Here is a 20,424-nt window from a genome sequence, read left to right on the forward strand (position 1 = left end):
TTTCTGATCACCTGTATAAAATGGCAAACCTGCCTCCTCCTACTCCCCTGCCCCAACACTTCTCATCCCCTACCTTTCTTATTTCTACTCTGTACTTAACATCATCTGACATAACATATTTAGTTTTTTGTTTGTTTATACTGTCTTCTTCCTAAACACAGCTAAGGTCTATTTCAAGAGGGCAAGGATTTTGTGTATTTTATTCTTGCTATATCCTTAATACCTAGCAGAGTGCCTGGAATATGGTAGGTGTTCAATAAATATTTGTCTAACAAATAAGTCAACCAGAGAGCAAATGTGTAGATCTGAGCCTGAATCTTAGGAAATATCACTCAGCAGACTTTTATTATGCTCAACACTGCTCTCTACCTAGGCACGGACTGCTCTCAGACCTTGACTGTTGCTGCCACATGAAAATGTGCAGATTGGTTGCATGTTTGGCCTTCCTCACTCAAACTCTGAAAGGAGGCTTTAGTATGATTGCTGGTAATATGCCTGTCCTGACATTTGTAGTAGGTATTTGTTGATGATCTACTTTGTTTGAGTTTCCACTAGAGGAGAAGGCAGCACAACTCTGGGTGGTTAGTCAACAAGTGCAACATCTCCTGTGTCATGTTGCTTCCTATTTGAAAAAAACAGTGAGGAAATTGAGAAAGTAATACGTGTAAGACAGTTTTGATTGAAGAATTGCCTTATTTTTAAAATAATATATGGTTTGTTTTTTATGCAGTACATTTCTCAGTTTTATCTGACAGTTCATCAGATAATTAGAAGTGACACATATTGCTAAAAAACCATTGTGGGTTATCATTCATTTATGCTCTTCACTATGACCAACCACTGACAAATAAAAACTGTGTTTGAGTTTGGCCTTATTTAGTGTGCTAACCTATAATCAGAAACTAATGAAAAATAAAATGACCGGATATGGGTTGCCAGAATGTAGAGAAGGACTGGCCTCAGTAATCAACAACTTCCTGACCCTGAAAAACGGAGACTTGGCAGAGTATCCCGTAATTGGATAGCCCTGAAATAGATCATGGTAACAGAATCCAACGTGCAATTTCACATCATCTTTTCTCAAGACAGTTTTAGTATTCCTTGTTGTTTTTTAATTTCAAACTATTTTTAACATGTTAATAGGTACTGAATTTTAATTCTAGCTTAAAAATAAATGCCCACAATTCTCAGAACAGAGAGAAAATACAGTTCATCTCATGTTGACTTTCCTATTTATTATGACCCATGAACTTGTAGCATGATTTATATGTTCTTTTTAAGAGGGTTTTGTTGTATATGAAAACCTGATTTTAGAATGCTCATTTAAGAAATTAAGAATTGTGTGTACTTTTTAAAATAAACTTTTTTTGAGTATTACATACTTAGAGAAATATATATACACAGATCATAAGGGTATGGCTTCATGAATTTAAGAGTTCTGAATTTTTTCTCACATTTCAGACACTAATATCTGGAGCCGTAGTAGAACAACTTGACTTCCTACGAATCAGTGACACAGAAGAGTAAGTCCCTTTGGGTTAGTATTAGAAAAGCAGGAAATTAGAATTAGAAATGCAGGAAATCTGAAACTTTTTCTTTTAATTTCTAGGCTTCCAGAATTTAAGAGTTTTGAGGAACTAGAATTTCCAAAACATTCAAAAGTCAAACGACAAAGCAGTAACCCCAGTGCTCCTGAACTAGAACAGCAACCAGATATCGCCATTGCTGAATGGAAGAACAAGTCCACCCATGAAATTCTTCAAAAACTGAATGTGAGGAAGTGTAATTCCCACATGGCTCTGAGTGAGGTTGGCAGAGCAGGAATTTTCAGGGCCAAGCCATATTTCTTTTGTCCTCTCAGAGAAGGTAGATGGAAGTGCCTGGAGGTAGATGGCCTCTCCATGGTAGAGGCACCAATGAAAGGTTGTTCTCATGGTCTAACATTAGCATGGATGTCTTAAAGATGCTTAAGAAGTGTGGATGATTCGGGTTGCCTTGGGTATGAAGGTATTATATGAGCCACTGAAGAAGTTATGTCAGGAATAGTTGCCTTTGGGATCTCCAGACTTCTCATTTAGTACTCTCCCATCCTTTTCCCAACTTGGATCTTCTCTCTTATCCCTGTGTTTAAGTCTTAATGCTTGCTTTAAATCTCTCTAGTCACTGAGGAAAGCAATCCTATGACCACATTCATATGAATATAATGTTAACAACCTAATACTTTACCTGCCCTAAGATTATTTGCATTTTAAAAGAGGTGGGGTGATAGTGGGGTATGGTACTTATGCAAGAAAATGAAACTCTAATGATAGAACTAAAACACTATGACACCTTCTTGGGCCGTATCACAAATTTGAGCATGTAGGTTGAATATATATCCTACCAGACATCTTCTGTCCTTGTTATTGATTGACATTATCTATAGATCTCCATAAACATGAGTATGATATGGTAAGCATAAAGCACATAGCACAGTGCCATAATGTATAAAAAGCACTCTATACATGTCCCCTCCTTTTATCTATCTCCTCGTAACAGGTTGATAGCAACATGGTCTTTCATTTATGAATAAGCAAAGTCAAAAGGGGTATTCTCAGAGAGTGGCAGAATCAAATATTAATCAAGTATTAATGCTTGTAGACAATATATTTTCTATCCATTGGTTATCTTATTTCCTGGAAGATTCAATTATTAAATACTATATCAGGAAGTCAACCTGTCTACTCTCTTGTCTCCAAGACACCTAAGATAAAGAGTTGTTTAATGTCATCTAACCCTTGGTAGTATATCAGTAACATTTTATTTTTCTTTAATTCTGTAGCAGATTTCCTCTCTGCATCATGTGGTTGCCTGATTAGTTACTCCCTATGATAACTTTTGTACCCATTTTATTCCAGTTACTCACTGTGATTTGTATTTTTAGGACTGCAGTTGTCTGGCTAGCCAAGCCATCCTGCTGGGTATACTGCTCAAAAGAGAAGGCCCCAACTTCATCACCAGGGAAGGTAAGTATACATGTCTAAGATAACATTTTTAAATAGTGAGACCTCTCTATTCTTGAACACATATTTTATCCTCCATTAAACCTTTTTTTTAACCTTTAAATGGAAAATGTTTATTCATACCCCCTAGAGTGGAATAGACTGATGTATGAACTAAATTGCTTTCATGCATTGTTGCTTGATTGTTTCTCTGATTGTCTGAATGGTGTTAGAGCCTGATTCTGCCTGTGACTGTTAACCTCTGATGTCTCTTTAATAGTTCTTTATTGACAGTTTCCGTTTCCAGTTTTATTTCCTGAATGTTTTTAAGAACAATATTGAATCATGATAGCTATAAAAATTAGCTCTCTCATGGTCTGCAGCAACCAGTGGAACATGGCATTTAATACAATTGTGCTCTAAACATTGTTAACAAAAATAAATCTTTTCTAATCATGTCTTCTCTGCATTAAGGATGCAACCCAATTACCCCTGAAATCCACACTTGTATGTTCAGGTACTCTAATGAATTCTTGAATTCTCCATCATGGTCTGCTTCTAGTGTTTTATTATATAGAATAATATAGAATACATTTCAAGATACTTAAAGTTTTTGGCTCATCTGAAACTCCTCTGTTAGAGGGACTTGTTGATTGGTTTAGGATTAGAGACTGAGTCAGGATTCTAAACAGCAATGTAATTAATAAGATTTACAGTTTTAGTAGTGAACTAAACTTCTTGAATATTATATATGTCAACTGAATAGTCTTAATTTTCTTAACTGATTCAAGGCAGAAAAACTTTAAGCAAATTTCAAACAGAATCCCGCACATTTCTAATTAGTCTTGAATCTATAAGCAGAATCCCAATTATATTGAGGACATTCATTGAAATTTATACTTTAACTAAAACAATAGGATTTTTAAAAAGCAAACATTTTATTAGGAACCTAGAATGCAGAATGGTTATTTTAGTAGTGCTTTAAAATAAAACAAAGTTTATATAAAATAGTTTATAGTGAAAATGCTGAGGGAATTACTTTTTCAACTATTTTTATAAATAGGAGTAATACTCATATTTTGCTTATTTAAAAGACTAAGTTTTTAAATCTGTAAAATCTTATGATACAATGAAAGTCATAAGCATCTATAGAATCTGAATGTAATTTTATCCAATTTGTTATAAAGCTATAAAAATAAATTCATGGTAAAATGAATTGTTCCCTCCCCATGTTTCCTTTTTGCTACTCTGTCCTGTCACCATCATTAATTTATTGACAAGCTAGTCACGAAGCCAGACCACATGTAAATTGGGGCCAAAGAATGAAGCCCAGTGGTGTCTTTTGAGGACTATTATGTATTGGAATGATCATGCACATAAGAGAGTCTCCATAAACTTTCATGGGACAAATAAATGAATAATCATATATATTCAGAGTCTACAGTACTTGTTCAATTTGCTGTATTCTGTTTATTTTCTGCTCTAATTAAAATAACTTAACATTATTTGTTAAAAACTTAGATTGCATGTTAATTAGGAAAACAATAAATTTCAAGAAATAAAGTACTCACCAAAATCATATACTCAAACTAAATAGTAATTATGGCTGGGACATTCACACTATTTATTGGGTTACATGTTTAAATATGTCAGGTAGTTCAGAAGACTAATGGGTGTGGGTGTATTAACTCTAGTGGAACAAAATGGAATTCAAGAGTGGTTTTTTAAAAGAGAATAAATGTTATGCATTTAATTAAAAGGGTTTTTTTTTTCAACAAAGACTCTATTATCCAATGTCTAGGTACCGTTTCTGATCACATTGAGAGAGTCTATAGAAGAGCTGGCAGCAAAAAGCTTTGGTTCGTATTAGTGTCTTTGTCACTGTGTTTTATTTTTTGTGTTGTCATATTTAAAGGCATAAAGATAATGGCCAATCTTAAAGACGGTTATTTATCCTAATTTTTACTTTTAAACTCCAAGGTTACAGCCGTGATTCTGTCTACTTTCTACATTCCATTGTATTGTGGCTCTCCCAAGATACTAAAAATAATGTCTGGGAATAAGGACCTCCATAGGAATAGAACCTGGAGAGAGTATTCACTGGAATGATATGCTAATGACTCTTTCCTACACTGCACCTCCTCTGTCCCGGCAAGGTGCTTTAGGTTCTACTTTGTATTCAGGAAATCTGTTCTGTTATTATAGAAGGCCATGAAAAGAGACCAATGGTTCATTTAATCATAAGCAAAAATAATAGAAGGGAGTTCTCTCACCACTTAAGTTGAATGAATCCCAGTGATTGTGGTTGCTCCATGTAAAATAACTAATATATTCTGCAGAAGTAGTCTCCCCGGGGTTGAAAAAAAAATAGAGCAAGTTGAGATAAAATTGTTTCAGTTCACAATGGGGTAGGTATGCCTAAATGCATAGCCCTCTGTATTTTGAAGCAATTCTAGCCATTTTACTAGCAGAATCTAACATTTTGAAAGTAAGAGTACAAGTATTTTTTAAATGACCCATTATTATCTCATTTTGAAAAAAAAATCTCCAGCCCTCTTAACCTCAATGAGCCTCAGGTTTCTAATCTCTTAAATAAGGGGATTTGACAAGACAATCTCTTAGCAGTATTTCAACTCTGATTTATAGTAAATATATCATTCCAACCCAGAAGAAGTAATATAATAATCCTCTGGCTAAACCTCAAGTTTGCACTGTAAATTCTCAGCACAGTAAAGCATGCAAGGCAATAGATGTTGCTTTTCAGCCAGTATGTTTCAAATGTGGTCTATAGTCTAATTTTTTGCTAAGTGAACCTGTTTTTACTTTATGTTATTGAACTTGGATTTTAGATAAAGCATTAACTAGCAGGTATTTAGAGTGCTGACTCTTATGTTTTAAAAGTATAAACTCCTGGAAGTTTATTTACTGTATTTTCCCTTTTATGGCTTTCCACTGGCACACTCAGGTTGGCGGTACGCTACGGGGCTGCCTTTACCCAGAAATTTTCTTCCTCTATAGCCCCACACATTACTACTTTTCTGGTACATGGGAAACAGGTAACATACACAGAATGTGGAAAAATTCAAGCTGCTTGAAATGTGTGGGCTTATTTGCATTCTGAGGGTTAAGTATGTCTTTTGGTCTTAAAGTGTGTGGGTGAAAGCTTCTCTAAAAGTAGAAGGTGTTTGTTTCACTAACTTTACCAGTTATTGACTTAATTTTCTACTAGTCCATCTATGTTAGGATTAAGGGATACTTTTTATAAGTCAGCTTCCATGGATATCCTGAAATATAGGAAAACAGTTTTAAACCTACATTTTCATTTTATTTTCTTCCTCTAAAAGTTCCACATGAATTTTACTTTTGAGGGAAAAAAATGTCTTATGTATTGCATGTGCCATGCTTTAAAAAAAAATCTGTTCCCTCTAGAATCTGAGACTTTTTCAGAAATGTAAAAATAGCTGTGTGAATTCCTTCCTCCAACATTCTGGCTCTATCAAGAAAAAACAAATGCTGGTATTTCATTATATCACTTCCTAAAATTGAGTACTAAGCGAGTCCCCAAATCCAGGAATTTGGTTATCTAGGCACCAAAAGAAACATGATTCAAAGTGGTTATAAGAATAGATGACATTTACCGGTGACAGACTTAATAATGAATTTTTTAATGCAAAATCAGAATACTTAATTCCTCCTCCTACTCTGCTCCCCATCAAAGGGATGGTTAGGCTCCTTTTTCTTTCTTTTTAAATTGATAATGGCATGAATAATTGTGGTAGCAGAGGTGAGGATAAGGGATCCCTCCCTAATTCTGGATGGTCCTACAGTCTGGGAGACTTCAGATATGAGGTCCAGTGTCTTAGGCTCAGTATTTCCTCCAAATTATTATGTAAGGACCTAATTGTGCACATTTTTCAATCTCCCCCATCAAGGGCCCCATTCATTCATCATCTTTTGGATTTGTCAACCTCTGGCGTGCTCTCTTCTTTGCCCCCAGGTCGGTTGTACGCTGTGCAGCAAGTCTTTTAAGTAAAGTAGTGGACAGCCTGGCCCCATCCATTACTAATGTTTTAGTGCAGGGCAAACAGGTAAGTATCTGATTTTCAGACTCTCACTCAGTCACATCACAAAAACTTCTGGATAGGACTCTTGCTTTTAAATCTGGCAAGCCTCAGTGTCCTAGGCCTCTCAACCATATTAACAGTATAACAGATATACTATAGGGGCATTTCTACAGAAGGCTCCTACAGAAGCAAAACCTAGTCTTAAAGATGCACAGTTACTAAGTAGACTACCCCTTTTTCCTGCTGTACCTTAGAGCTATGATTTTCAACTCCTGTGTTGAGATCAGTGAAGATGCTGATGCAGAAAATGGAATAATACCAACTAAAGTACTCCAGACAGGTTTAGGATAGGCAGGGCAAAGATAGGTGAATAGTGAAGGGCACATTTTTCCTTGTATTCAACATGAAATTCTTCTCACCCTTAGAAATGCTTTGACTCCCCAGATCTTTAACCCTTTAGGCCACCTCTCCCTGTAGCTGCTCCCCTCCCACAAGGACCAGCTCTTGTTAGCTCCTCCTCACAGCCGTCTCCAGGTAGCAGTGGTCCCTCTCTCCACTGGGTTCATAACAGGCCTGTGACACTTCTCACAATCTGCCCTGGATCCCAGTTCATTTCAAAGTGTGTCTCTCTACCCCAGGGTAGGCTGTGAAACCCTGGAAGTCAGGGCCCCGGTCTTATCCAGCACCTGTCTCAGCATGGCGTCTGGCTTGGAGTAGGCACTTGATGAATGTGGCTTGAATTGAGCCTGTGCATGTGGGTATGCAGAGTGGGATGTGGCTGCTCATTTTTTGTTTCGTTTTCCATAAGCTCTAATTACCTGGCTGAATCATCATCTGGTTGGAATGAAAACCTGTTTGCTTGTTTTCTCTTCTTTGGGAATATGTGTGCTTTATCATGCTTTCCTGACAGTTGACCTAGGGATATAATAAGCTTTAATAATATGAAATACTCTAACCCTCCTTAATAGCATCAGCCCATTGATCATATTTCAGGGCTCTTAATTCATTAAAATTGTAATTATTTCATCTTGACATCCATCCAGCTTGAAATGTTAGAATAGTAAGTTATTTTATCTTGTAGTATTTATTAACAATGAAAAAAATGTACTAATTAAAAACTCCTGAGAAAAAGTTAAATCACTTTTCACATATGTTATTTTCTCTGTTTTCTCCAAATTAAGAGGTAGAATTTTCATCCTCATTCATCAGCTACATAGACCAAGGTACAGGAAGTACCTTATCCATTGCCCTTCCTCACCACAGTCCTTACCTCCAGCCACAGTCTCGTATTGTTGCCCTGGACCGAGTCACCTCTGAGAGAAACTAAATGGGCTTTGGGAAATTATCTTTCCTTGGATTTTAGGCCCCTGTGGTATATCTGAAAATATAGTTAATTCTACTACATATGAGTATATGAGGTTTTAGAGATCTTTGAGGTCATGGCACCTGACACTGGAGAGGGGTGGGTTAAGTTTAGTCATGTCCATTCTGTGCATTATATGGAGGGGACTCACAGCCTGTGATCCTGAGACTCTGCTCCCCATATCCTAGAGGCCTTGGAGCCTGTCCTGAGGCTGTGGCTGGATCATTGCCTGCCAGATCAGCACATCTCTCAGGGAATCATTTACAGAGCTGAGTAAGCCTGGTGGGCTGACAACTCCATTTCAGGTGCATGAAGTCCCTTCACTGACTGCATCTTACCCCTTTACAAAAAAGAAATGAGGATGGAGCATTCAAAGTTTATTCACTCATTTATGAAATGCTGCCCTGAGAACTGAAGTTAATACTGTTTCTACAAAGCACTTTCAGATCACCTCAAGCTCTCTGGAATGAAATAGTGGTTTAGTCATCATCACTTCCAGAGGCGGTCATGTGCCTTCTGTTTGTTTTCTTCTTTACACACTGACATTTTAATAAAAGTAATCGTACTTGGACAAACTGGTTGGTACCACTTGTGATACAATAAACTAGCAGTTGTCAGTTTTCACTTCATCACAAAGTTGGGGCAAAAGACTTCATGTTCTGCTCTCTCCCCTCATCTCAGAAAACACAAGGGCCCTTTGATATGCTCTTCATTTTCCTGCCTCTTATAATTGTGCACTGTCCATAGAAGAGAGAGGGAGAGGGGTAATCGGGAGGAAAGGGGGGTGCAGACTTTTCTGGGAGGCAAGATGCCAAGGATAGAGGAGAGAGATGCAGAGTATTCCTCTTACTAGTTTCAGCAGCACTCTCCTCTTTGAGTTTTTGTTGTCATTTCCCTCTGTGCTTTCTCATTTCCTAGGCCTGTGGGCAGCCTCATTTATCCCCCTCCACAGGTGAGAGATAGATCAACAAGTATCTTAATACTTACTAGGTGCCTAGCGCTATGCTGAGATAAGTGGGGGCTACACTGGAACTCTATGACCTTGCATCTGCCTTTGAAAAGGTTATAGTGTTGTTAAAGAACAAAAGTTCCACATGAGAAACTATAAAAGAAGTGAAAAATACACTCTCAAATACTAAATTGTGTAGACTGTGCAGTAAAGTAAAACTATCCAATGTATTTTGGTTTCTCTGGAGAGTTTCTAGTACTAAAGTCATTCAGAATAATTTTCTCTTAATAGTTATTTATATTCCTTCCCTACTTTTATCCACTCACCTTCACCTCCCTACCTGGGGCCCTTACCTGCCCTTATATTTTAGACCAGACTGTGAACCATCATGAACCCCAGTGGGAGTCATGCTTTGAAAGCCATTTTAATAAATAGCAGGAGCAGTGATTCTACCTAATTCCCTAGCTCTCGTAGAGTAATTTCAGCCTGCCAGTCATCCTGAGCCTTGAATTTTTTTCTCTTATCTTTTAGTTGCTAGGAAATTTTTGCAATAAAATTCTGCCACTTATAGGTAACTCTGGGTGCCTTTGGGCATGAAGAAGAGGTTATCTCTAATCCTTTGTCTCCAAGAGTGATTAAGAACATCATCTATTACAAGTGTAATACCCATGATGAGAGGGAGGCGGTCATTCAGCAAGAACTGGTCATCCATATTGGCTGGATCATCTCCAATAACCCTGAGTTATTCAGTGGCATGCTGAAAATACGAATTGGGTGAGTAAAGTGCTTTGCATTTGCATAAAGAGTTGTCCTCCAACAGACATGGCCTGCCCCAGGCCTGGTGGGTATCTAGGAAAGCACATCTTTACCCAGAGTAATAGAGGCAACATCTGGTGGTGTGAAGAAATAAATACCTGTGGCCTGAAAGAATCTTCCTGTTTTTTTAATTTCCATGTTAGACATAATGAAGTAACACTGTTCTCTGATGAAATCAAACTCCAAGGATTTAAACAACTGCATCATGTTTAAAAAACAAAAAACAAAAAATACCACTAAGCATTAATACTTGTAAAAATTCCTGTAAATAAAATGGATAAGCCTTAAGAGAAGAATGATTTTCAGTAAAACTGGGTATCAGGAAGACACACTGAAGTAAAAATTTTTGTCCTTTTCAGAATATTCTACTGCATCCATTTTCTACCAGAATCTGATTTTTAATCATTAAAATCTTAAGTGTTCTGTTTGAAGGAGAAATTAAAAGTAAGGGTCTGGTGATCTTGAATCTTCTTAATTGAGAATTTTGTGAGGCAGCATGGTCAGGCAGGCTGACCAGGCTCTGGTATTCAGCAGAACTGAGTGTAAGTCCTGGCTGCCACTTAACCACTTTAGTGACCTGGGATAAATGACTGAACCTCTCCAGCCTCACTTTCATACCAGGCTCATTGTTTTATGTGAGATGGAATGAGAGAATATGTTTTAAAAACCTACCACAACCAAAGTATAAATATTTCTTTTCTTTAATTTTTTTTTTATTATCACATACATGAATATATCCTAACTATGAGAATCAAACAGTACTGAGGAATATAGAGTAATCTAATAAATGGCCAATTTGGGGGGGTATTCCCCTAGTGTTTAAAAAGAATGTGGAGACTGTCAGGCACAAATATATGTGAATGTGTGAGTATGAATAAGTGTATAGCGTGCTGGTAATATAATTGGATCATTAGTATCTTTACTATTTCTGTTCCACTTGATCCTCAATTTTTGGTAAAAAGTCTTAAAAATTTCTCACTTTAATTATGGATTTGTCTCCTCCTTGCATTTTTTTCCAGTTTTGTTTTGTATATTTTAAAGTTTTTTTGTCCATGTTACTTTATAATTTTAACAATATATCTTCTTTTGTGTCATTTATTTTCTACTTGAATTCATTTAAAAATATTTTTTTTAATTTCAAACATCTACAAAATTATAGCAACTAGTATAATAAAGCCTCTGTGCCCATACTTTCACTCAGCTTCAACAATATCATCCTATGGCCAATCTTATTTCACTCATACCCTCCCAATTACTTACTCCACCCAAACCCCCTCCAGGTTTAAAGCGAATCCATCATATCTCCTCTGTAAATACTTGAGTGTGTATCTCTAAGAGATGAGGACTTTTTAAAAACATAACCATGATACCATTACAATGCATAAAATATACCAAATCATTTTGTCTGATATTATTCCCATGCCTGCTTTCTTCTGTCATTATTAGCTTAATATACTGTCTTCTCTCTCTTTACCTTTAATGTTCTTTTTTCATTTAGTATAGATATATCTTTTATATTCAGCATCTATGCTGTATTTATTTTTGAGATTATCTTTTCATAGAAATATGTATTTTGTATTTGTGCCATTTCTATTTTGACTTAATCATTCCTACCATTTTGTTTTCTGTTTACCATGCTTTCTTTTTGTTATTTTTTTCCTTTCTTTGTGTTGGATTGATTTCCCTCTCATTTCTTAGTTTTAATTTTGCACGAGTATGAAAAACTTTATGAAAAACGATTACCCAGTTTTTCCTTCAAAAAATTACATATAAAAAAACTAGATGCTTATTTGGCAGTATCTGCATACCTCTTGTTTCAACAATTCTCATTCTAGGAATTTAGACATGTTTTATAGCAGTCTTCATTTCAGCAGTGTTTGAAATAATGAAACCTTGGGAACAACCTAGATATCCATCAGCAGGATATAATAGTTTAAATAAATTATTATAGCCAGACAGTAAAATGCTGTTCAGCCATTACAAGTAACAAGAAAAAGTCTATACTGACATTTATAAATATCCAAGATAAATTAAGTGAAAAAATAACTAAGTTGCAAATGTATTGTTCTATTTTTTAATAAAAGAACAATAATAATACTATACATATATATATATATATAATGTATGTATGGGAAAATATCTGAAAAATAAACATAAAATTGGTGTTAGTTATTTTCTCTAGGAGATTTCCACTTATAAGTTATATTTTTCAGTTTTATTTAAAGTTTTGCATTTGAAGTTACTATTTTTAAACTGTTGGCCTGATTTCAATTATAGTATATTTCAGGTGAATTTCTCAATCTTTTCCCCCCCTTTCTTTTGATCAAGAATTGAATTCACTCAGCATAGAACTTGACCTTAATTTTTACCCCTTAAAATTGTTCCTTTTGAAGATTTAGAGGTATTCCAAATCAATTATAAGAACTTTGAATCATACCCTGATTTGTTCATTCTGCTTGCTCTAATATTTTTAACTCCAACCCCTTGACTACATATAAGGATACAAAAATGGGTCTTTCATGTAAGTTGTTTGTAAATGAAAGGAAATGTGATTCTCTGTATCCACACAGGGTATTAAAAGTACTCTGTTGTCCCAGGCTCAGGTATTTCTCTGAACCTGACTGAGAAGCAAAGGTTATAACTCTTCCAAAGCACATTCTTTATAATAAATGTTCTATTCAGAGAGCCTCTTTAAGTGATAGTCATCCTTACAGAGGTTTAAACAAAGTCTTAGAGTAAAAGTTAACAGCTTCCCAGAATTTTACTTCCAATGTTATGTTTTTCAGCCTGTAGTAGTTTTTCCTTTACTGCTTATTCAGCATTTTAGGCTAATTTATGTTCTTCCAAAAATCCATTGGAATTTTCTTTTTTGAATTCAAATCTGACCTGAAATTTCTCTTCATGGAAATGGAATATGTTTAATTTATTCTAAAAATACTTTTCTTCCTGTTTCTGTATCTGCTACTCTGTATGTTCAATGCCTTCCATGAGAAATAATATACTTTTTTTTCCTTAAACTGTGCCACCCAGAATAAAAATGTCAGGACAGCAGCATGTAACTTAGTATTTAACGATAGCAGAAAACCTCCTAATGAAGATTTGCCATGAAATTTTAATTATTCATTATCCTGAAACTCACCCTGGAATTAATCGTGGCATTATATTTCCATTGTGAGTATTAACAATGTCCCAGCCCAGCTCATTAATGTGTATATTAATATATATTTTCCTCTCACGTGGGGCTCACAGATTTAGCTCTAAATACTGGTACATTTTCAGTTGGAGAGAAGTCTGTTTTTTTAATAAGGTATAATTTATTTGAGAAGTTTACTTCTGCTAAGGATAGGGACTACATCTTATCTTCCTGTCTGTGTCAGGGTCTTGCTCACAAAAGATGTTCAATATAGTTTGACAGATTGTTTAATATATAGGTTATAAGCAGGTTCAGATAGCTTGCTTGAGCCAGTGATGGGGAATCTAGGAAAAACAAATGATAGCATGTCTCTGTGCTCATTAGATAAAGAAATAAAGGACTCTTTTACTTTTTTAAAAATTACTTCCTTTCTTTAATTTTTCTTCTATTTTTTAATTTAAATCCAATTAATTAACATATAGTGTATTATTAGTTTCAGAGATAGAGTTTAGTGATTCATCAGTTGCATATAACACCCAGTGCTCATTACACCACGTGCCCTCCTTAATGTCCATCATCCAGTTACCCCATCCCCCCCACCCCCCTCCCCTGCAGCAACCCTCAGTTTGTTTCCTATGATTAAGGACTCTTTTACTTTTGATAAATGCAGTTCATTTGGACAAGTCATGTCCTTCAGGAAATTATCAAGTTAAACAGGGTCTTGTTTATATGAAAATCCACTTATACATGTAGAAGGTAGAAGGATATAGCACTCTTCTCCCTTCATTTATTAATAGAGTGGTACAGTTAATCACATCAGTATGATACAAGTTACCTTATCATGGTACCTCTCTAAACAGCATTCCCAATAAGGATCTTAGGGGATATGGATATGAATAACATAGTTATTGCACTCAGAAGTTCACTATGATAAACTCTTTCCTCCTCCTCTTCCAACATAACCACAAATATGATTTATTGAATGCCTATTATATACTATGTAATATGCTAAAATACTTCACATATATTATCTGATTTAATCAATTCAACAACTTTGAGGTAGGCACTAGTACCCCCATTTTAAAATCAACAAACCAAGATTCAGAAAGCTTAGGTGACCTGTCTTAGTCAAACCAGTATGTCAAAGTGGGATTCAAACCCAAATTCTGCCTGACTCCAAAGTTCTTGTTCTTTGATCCTAAGCACTTTATGTATGTTTTCACTTATGTAAACAGTTGCTGTTTTCTCAGGGAAACATTGCTGTTTTCCTAAAACCTTATGACCTTTAAGGTCTCTTCTACATGATTTCAACTTATGACCCATTTTGTATTCAAGTATTCATGTAACAACTATGATGTGCATTGGCTCCAGATGGTTTTCGTCTTTTGTGTATCACCCCTTTAATCTGGCATTGGTAGTGTTTAGCACTATGCAGTGCAAGGCACACCAAGGAGGCTGAATAGTTAGAAGTTAACATAAGACGTGAGATTTTGCCCCTCTATTCACCATGAGACCAAACCAATGGAGATGATTTGGAACTGATTCTAAATTAGCTCCTTGTACACTGCAAGAAATGTATAAAATACTGTGACAATTTAGCAAAGTAACTTGCCCAAGGTCATAAGACCACAAACCAGGATTTGAACCTAGAGTGAATTTCTCCAGTGTTCATGTTTCCCCAGCCCCTATTCCAGCTCTCTTGTCTATAAAATAGGGAAGCTATCCTTGCTTGGTCTTCCTTATTGGATTGTGAGGATTCTGGATAAGGAATGTGAAGATGTTTTGTAAAGCTTCAACAGTATTGCCTTGACATTCAGTAATTTGAGGTCCTCTATTATGTGGCTTTTGGAGTATGTATCTTTATACATGTCAGAAATCCCAAGAAGGAGGAACCTCTCCCATCCAACACACATTCTCTCTCTCTCTCTCTCTCTCTCTCTCATCTTCCAGTCCTAGGCTTGCAAAGACCCTCTGCTCCCACAAGATATGTTCACCCTAGAGGTATCCCTTTCTGCCACGGTTGTTTCTCCTTGAGAACCCAATGCAGTGATCCCCAAGCATTTCATGCAAAACCTTAACTCAAAATCCCTTTTGGATATTCTGCTGCCATGTAACATGGTCTCACCCCTCCATCACTTGATCGTCCCTCATGAAATACTTGGCAAACCTTCTAAAATCCCCTTATACCTGTGCCCATAGTGCTCTTCGACCACATTAACAAAGATTTTGGAACCTTGGTTCTAGTCTAGGGATATCAGACAACTTTAGAGAAGTACAATTATCATGTGTGTGGGGCTTGTGATAGTGTCCCACTGAAAAGGAAAAAGATATTTTTGTATCTTTTTAATATATTTTTATTGCACTTTATCCTTAATCAATTTTACTCAGATCTCAGCTCCCTAAATGAGGCTTCCTTCCATGTTAGTTTACTGCCAGCTGCAGAAACATACTTATATGTTTCTTTACAAGAATTTACCTTAAGTTAGTCCCTAGAAGGTTTTAATTTGTTTAATGATGAGCAAAGTATTCATTTATAGGGTCCTTGAATGTCAGATTTCTTATAAACTGTTGAACTTGTTTCCCCTCTAAATCACCCCTTTGTGTATTACAGTGATTGCAGCATGATTTTAAAAGAAAGGGGGAGTGTTAGAGAAAACATTAGTTTTTTACTTCTTCATAGGTTAATTAAAGCATTTCAGACTCATTCATATCTTTTTCCTATTGTTTCTCTTGTTGATTATGAATAAAGAGATTGATAGTTCAGTCAGCTTTTAATACCATATTCCTCCTGAAATGCCAACATTCACTAGGCTGAATGGACATAAGAAATAAGAACGTTTGTTTTAGTCGTGGTACCTTTACCCAGAGTTCCTCCGCACTATGTGTGCTTTTATCTCTCTGTTTTAACCTTTCTCTCTGAGGTTTTTGGGTTTTTTAAATTTATTTATTTACATCACCCGCTGCCTCAGTTGCTTTAAATCAATGCTACCATGTTTCTTTTCTCTTTTTTCCAAGGTTAATTCTGCCAGTGCAGTTTCTCAACATTACTGCTATCAGGCACTCCTGTGAACAAAATTAACCTGCTCACAGGAATGGTATTCTAGTCTGATAATGATTTGATTTGCTGTCTCATTATTGATTTGTGCTCCAGCTTTCATGTTGAAATAGATCAAGTTCCTGACAGGCCCATTACTGTAAAGACCTCCAATCAACTGCTTTCTGCTCTAGGCCTGTCAGTCAGGCTTTAGTGGGAGATCACCCCTGAGGAAATATGTTATCAGGCCTTTTTTATCTCTGCTTTTCATACTGCCAGGACATCCTCTGTAAGCAATTATGCTTCAGACATGTCTTGTCTTCTGATGCCCACAACTGGGTCTGTGGATCACACATCTGATGCTTAGAGAAGGCCATAGGTACTAGCCTGTAACATTGCTTGTGAAGTAAAGGAAAAGAGAAGGTAATTAGAGGTCTGAGTTCATTAGCATGGCTTGATACTCACTTAAAGGTCTTTGTTTTTGACATTTGATACGAGGTGAGGAAGTGAGATGATAGAGCTCTCCTACCTCTATTCTGATTATTTCAGGGGTAGAGTGAGTGAGTCATTGTTCTCCATTTACCAGACAGGAAGCTCAGTTTGCCTTATCAAATTATCACCCTCTCTGTATTAATACGAATCAAGCAAAAAAGTCCCTTCCTGCGCGATTTTCCCATCTCCTCTTATATGGCTTAGTAAATGCTTGCAGAGTTATACATTCACTTGTTTAACAGCAAACTTGGCAAACACTTCTTAGTATCTTCAAATTGGCTCAAAATAATTATTTTTAAAGTTGCTTTGAATCAGAGGCATGTTTTCAGAAAATGTCAGCTGTCCTGGTTTACCAGTGATGTCAGATTTCCGTGTACTTTATTGTGTATTTCACTCCTTGATTGGGGCATGTTGGAAAGAAAAATACTAATATGTACACAATATGCTTACTAACCTCACAACAAGAGAGTTTTTAGAAGGATAAGGTTATCCCTAGGACTATATAGGAATACTACTCCACCTTTTCATACTTTCTCAGCAGTGCTGAGGAATTCATTGTCCTCAAGTCAAACCTTGATACACATGAAGGTTGATCTGGTCAGTCGTGTGTATCTGCCACTTTCTCATTTGCTTATTGGCAAGTAGAGCATGTCCCTGGTTCTTTAGACAGACTGAATCTATATGGATGTGGTCCAAGAATAACCTTAATTCTTTTGACCTTCCACATTTGCTTGCTTGCTTTTTCTTTCCCTATTTTGCATTAACTGCTTTTACATCGAAATTGTCAAATCAGATTTGATGACTTTGTCAGCGGGAATGAGGGTAGGAAGTGAGATATTCTCATGCAAAGGAATTAATGCCCTTTTGTATTAGTAGTTCTAAAAATGGATTAAATGTCTTTGAATTTTTTTAACTGTGTTTCTCACTTGGTAATTTACATTCTCTGTCTCTGACTGCTGTATAGTATTTTATGTCTAAGACTTTTGCTGGTTTTTTAGTCCTTTGAAGAATTCCGAGCTAAAAAGATTAGTTTGGCCAACATTTTTGAATGAATAAATGTATTTTAATAATCTGACAGATAAGTTATATTCATTTGTGCTAGAATGTATGAAAAACAGTCACCTTCTTTCTTTGGTGACTGTTGAGTACGATGTTTTCTATAATTTGGCTCACAGAACTGCTGAGATTTTGTGAACAGAAGGAAAAAACCTGAGGGAAATTTTTAGATCTCCAGCTATCTTTATTTATGGTACTAAAGATTTTAAAAGTTAAATGTGATAAATAATGTTCAGTTTTAATAACTCAAATTTTGGAGGACTTTAGAAAGTTAGTGTTTTTAAAATTTTTAAAGTTACTTATTTTAGAAGGGGACACCTCCTGAAGTGGATTTGGCCCTCGCTTAAGTAACTCCAAGACTTCATTCAGTGTAAAAATTGTATTACCTTTCTCCAACCTGAATCTCAGAGGTCAAATAAAAGGAGTTTGCTAACATTTTTTATGACTCTGTAATTTCAAAAGCTTTTAACATACATTGTCTTATTTGTTCCTCAAAATAATTCCATAAAATGAGCTGAACAAGTAATAGTAATATTCCCATTTGAAAAATAATTTGCCAGTGGGACACAGTTGGTGACAGAATTGACATTTAAGCCTATCTTTATTGTTTTTGCTTTTCATCATAAAAAATTTAGATGTTTAATAATAGAATAATTTGGTAAATACCCATGTGCCCATTATTTAAATGGGTGTAGGCAATTGTTAGCAATTTATATTTGCTATATTTGCTTCATCTTTTTTTTTGTCTGTAGATTATACAGCAAATTCCAGACATTTTTGCTTTTACTCCTCAATATTTAATAAGTATATATATCTTAAAAAGGACATTTTCTCAATAATCCCAGTACCATTACCACACCCAACAAAATTAGCAGTAATTCCTTCATATCACCTAATACCCAGTTCTTATTCAGATTTCTGTGGTTGTCCCCAAAAGAACTTAAAAAAAAAATTAGGATCCCAAACAAGGCCCACATGTGGCATTTGTTATGTCTCTTCATTTTGTTATGTCCAGAATAGGACCCCTAACCCCTACTTTTCTTTTCATGCTATTGACTTGGTGACTTGTTGAGACCAAAAGGCAGTCTTTAGATTTTTAATTTGATGTTCTTTCTTTTATATTAAGTTGCCTCAAATGTAAATGTTAAATGTTAAATAAAGAAAGAAAATAATAGAGGACAATTATAACCTGTAAAATTAAAAACATATTTTTTTTTATTTAAAGAGAGGTCCATGGAGCAGTTTATTATAACTGAAATGTTATTTTAGCAGCTAATTTTATAAGCAACTTTAACATCAAAGCATCCAAAGTAACTATATCCTTGTGGCTTTTAAGCTGATATAACATTTTGACTAAATACAGTTCATACTAATGAGGATGAAGAAGTAAAGATATTCTAGTCTTTGACAATAACATAGTTTTAGTCCAGCTTTTCTTTTCAACCAATTAGAGAAATAAAAATAAATCTTAATTCAGTCATATGTTCTCTTGTTTAGTTTATTTTATTGTTTGCAAATGCTTTTTTGTCATCTTTATTCTTACCAGTGAGCAGCTATTAAATATTTATTATGTACTATCAACAGTAATAGTAGTAATAATAATATATTAAATTATTATGTTCTGTCCTTGTTTATCTCTCATGCATCTCAGAGCAATTAACTGGTAGACTAAATTCCTAACTTCCAGAAATGACAACAAAGAATATGGCAGAGGATAGGAAAAAGAACTGAGTTGCTTTAGCAGATGGCAGTGAGAATGGAGCAGTCATAGAACAGGGACATTTGCCTTGTGGCCTGTGGGTTGGCCCAGCAGGCAGGGACATACACAAGGCTTATATCACCTGGGCTCAGCTGGGAAGGCTTCACACTTTTCTTATTCTTTTCCTCTGAGAGACATTAAAGGTATCCCATGAGGATGCATCAGTGTTGTTTTGCAAAGCAGCCTTGGCAGAAAGAAGGACTTTAATCTTTTGATTATTTCCACCCAACTTTCTCATCCTCTGTACCTGCAATAGCCTTGTAGGTTGTCTTTCAAAGTGTATCAGGACAAAGATAATGACATATTTGAGTGCAGTAACTTAGGCACTTTAAATCTTCACTGCTGTAACTAGATGTTTCTCCCAGTGGCTACACAGCTTCCCTTTGGGAGACAAAGTATCATGGGTGAATGAAGGCACATTCTTTCTAGTTGCTGAGCTGCACTGTCTCTGTTTGTTATTCAGTGTTCACCGAAGGATTTAAGGATAAAGCTTGGGAATCTGCTGTGTAAAGCTAATTCCCTAGATCTTCCTAATGGTGTGTAGAGTTCTGGTCCCCTAAGGCACGGTATTATTTCCATTGTTTTCTTTGGTTTGCATAACTAGTTTATCTAAGTTCTTTCCTCAGAATACAGTAAATGAAAGAAATGAGATGAAAGTGTAAAAATACTTATTAAAAACTTCTTAAATTAAAAAGTGAAATAATTTACATATAAAATAATCAAATATTTTACCTTGGAAAATACAAGGCACACAAGTAGTACTCCAGTTGCCTAAGT

General features: G+C 35.6%; 1 protein-coding gene across 6 annotated transcripts in view; it reads left to right on the forward strand.

Moving 5' to 3' along the window:
• Positions 1-20,424, forward strand: part of PHKB (phosphorylase kinase regulatory subunit beta) — a 304,253-nt gene that overhangs the window by 265,465 nt on the left and 18,364 nt on the right. For all 6 annotated transcript variants that reach the window (XM_088027349.1, XM_088027348.1, XM_088027350.1 and 3 more), the window contains 6 exons: positions 1,462-1,523; positions 1,610-1,772; positions 2,924-3,005; positions 4,783-4,840; positions 6,979-7,069; positions 9,929-10,131. In XM_088027349.1, the coding sequence (XP_087883475.1) occupies positions 1,462-1,523; positions 1,610-1,772; positions 2,924-3,005; positions 4,783-4,840; positions 6,979-7,069; positions 9,929-10,131 (659 nt within the window). The remainder of the gene's footprint in view (positions 1-1,461; positions 1,524-1,609; positions 1,773-2,923; positions 3,006-4,782; positions 4,841-6,978; positions 7,070-9,928; positions 10,132-20,424) is intronic.

The sequence above is a fragment of the Eumetopias jubatus genome, unplaced genomic scaffold (genome assembly GCF_037043125.1).
Source record: "Eumetopias jubatus isolate StellerSeaLion01/CBP00866 unplaced genomic scaffold, mEumJub1_p1.0 scaffold_10, whole genome shotgun sequence".
Classification (NCBI taxonomy): domain Eukaryota; kingdom Metazoa; phylum Chordata; class Mammalia; order Carnivora; family Otariidae; genus Eumetopias; species Eumetopias jubatus.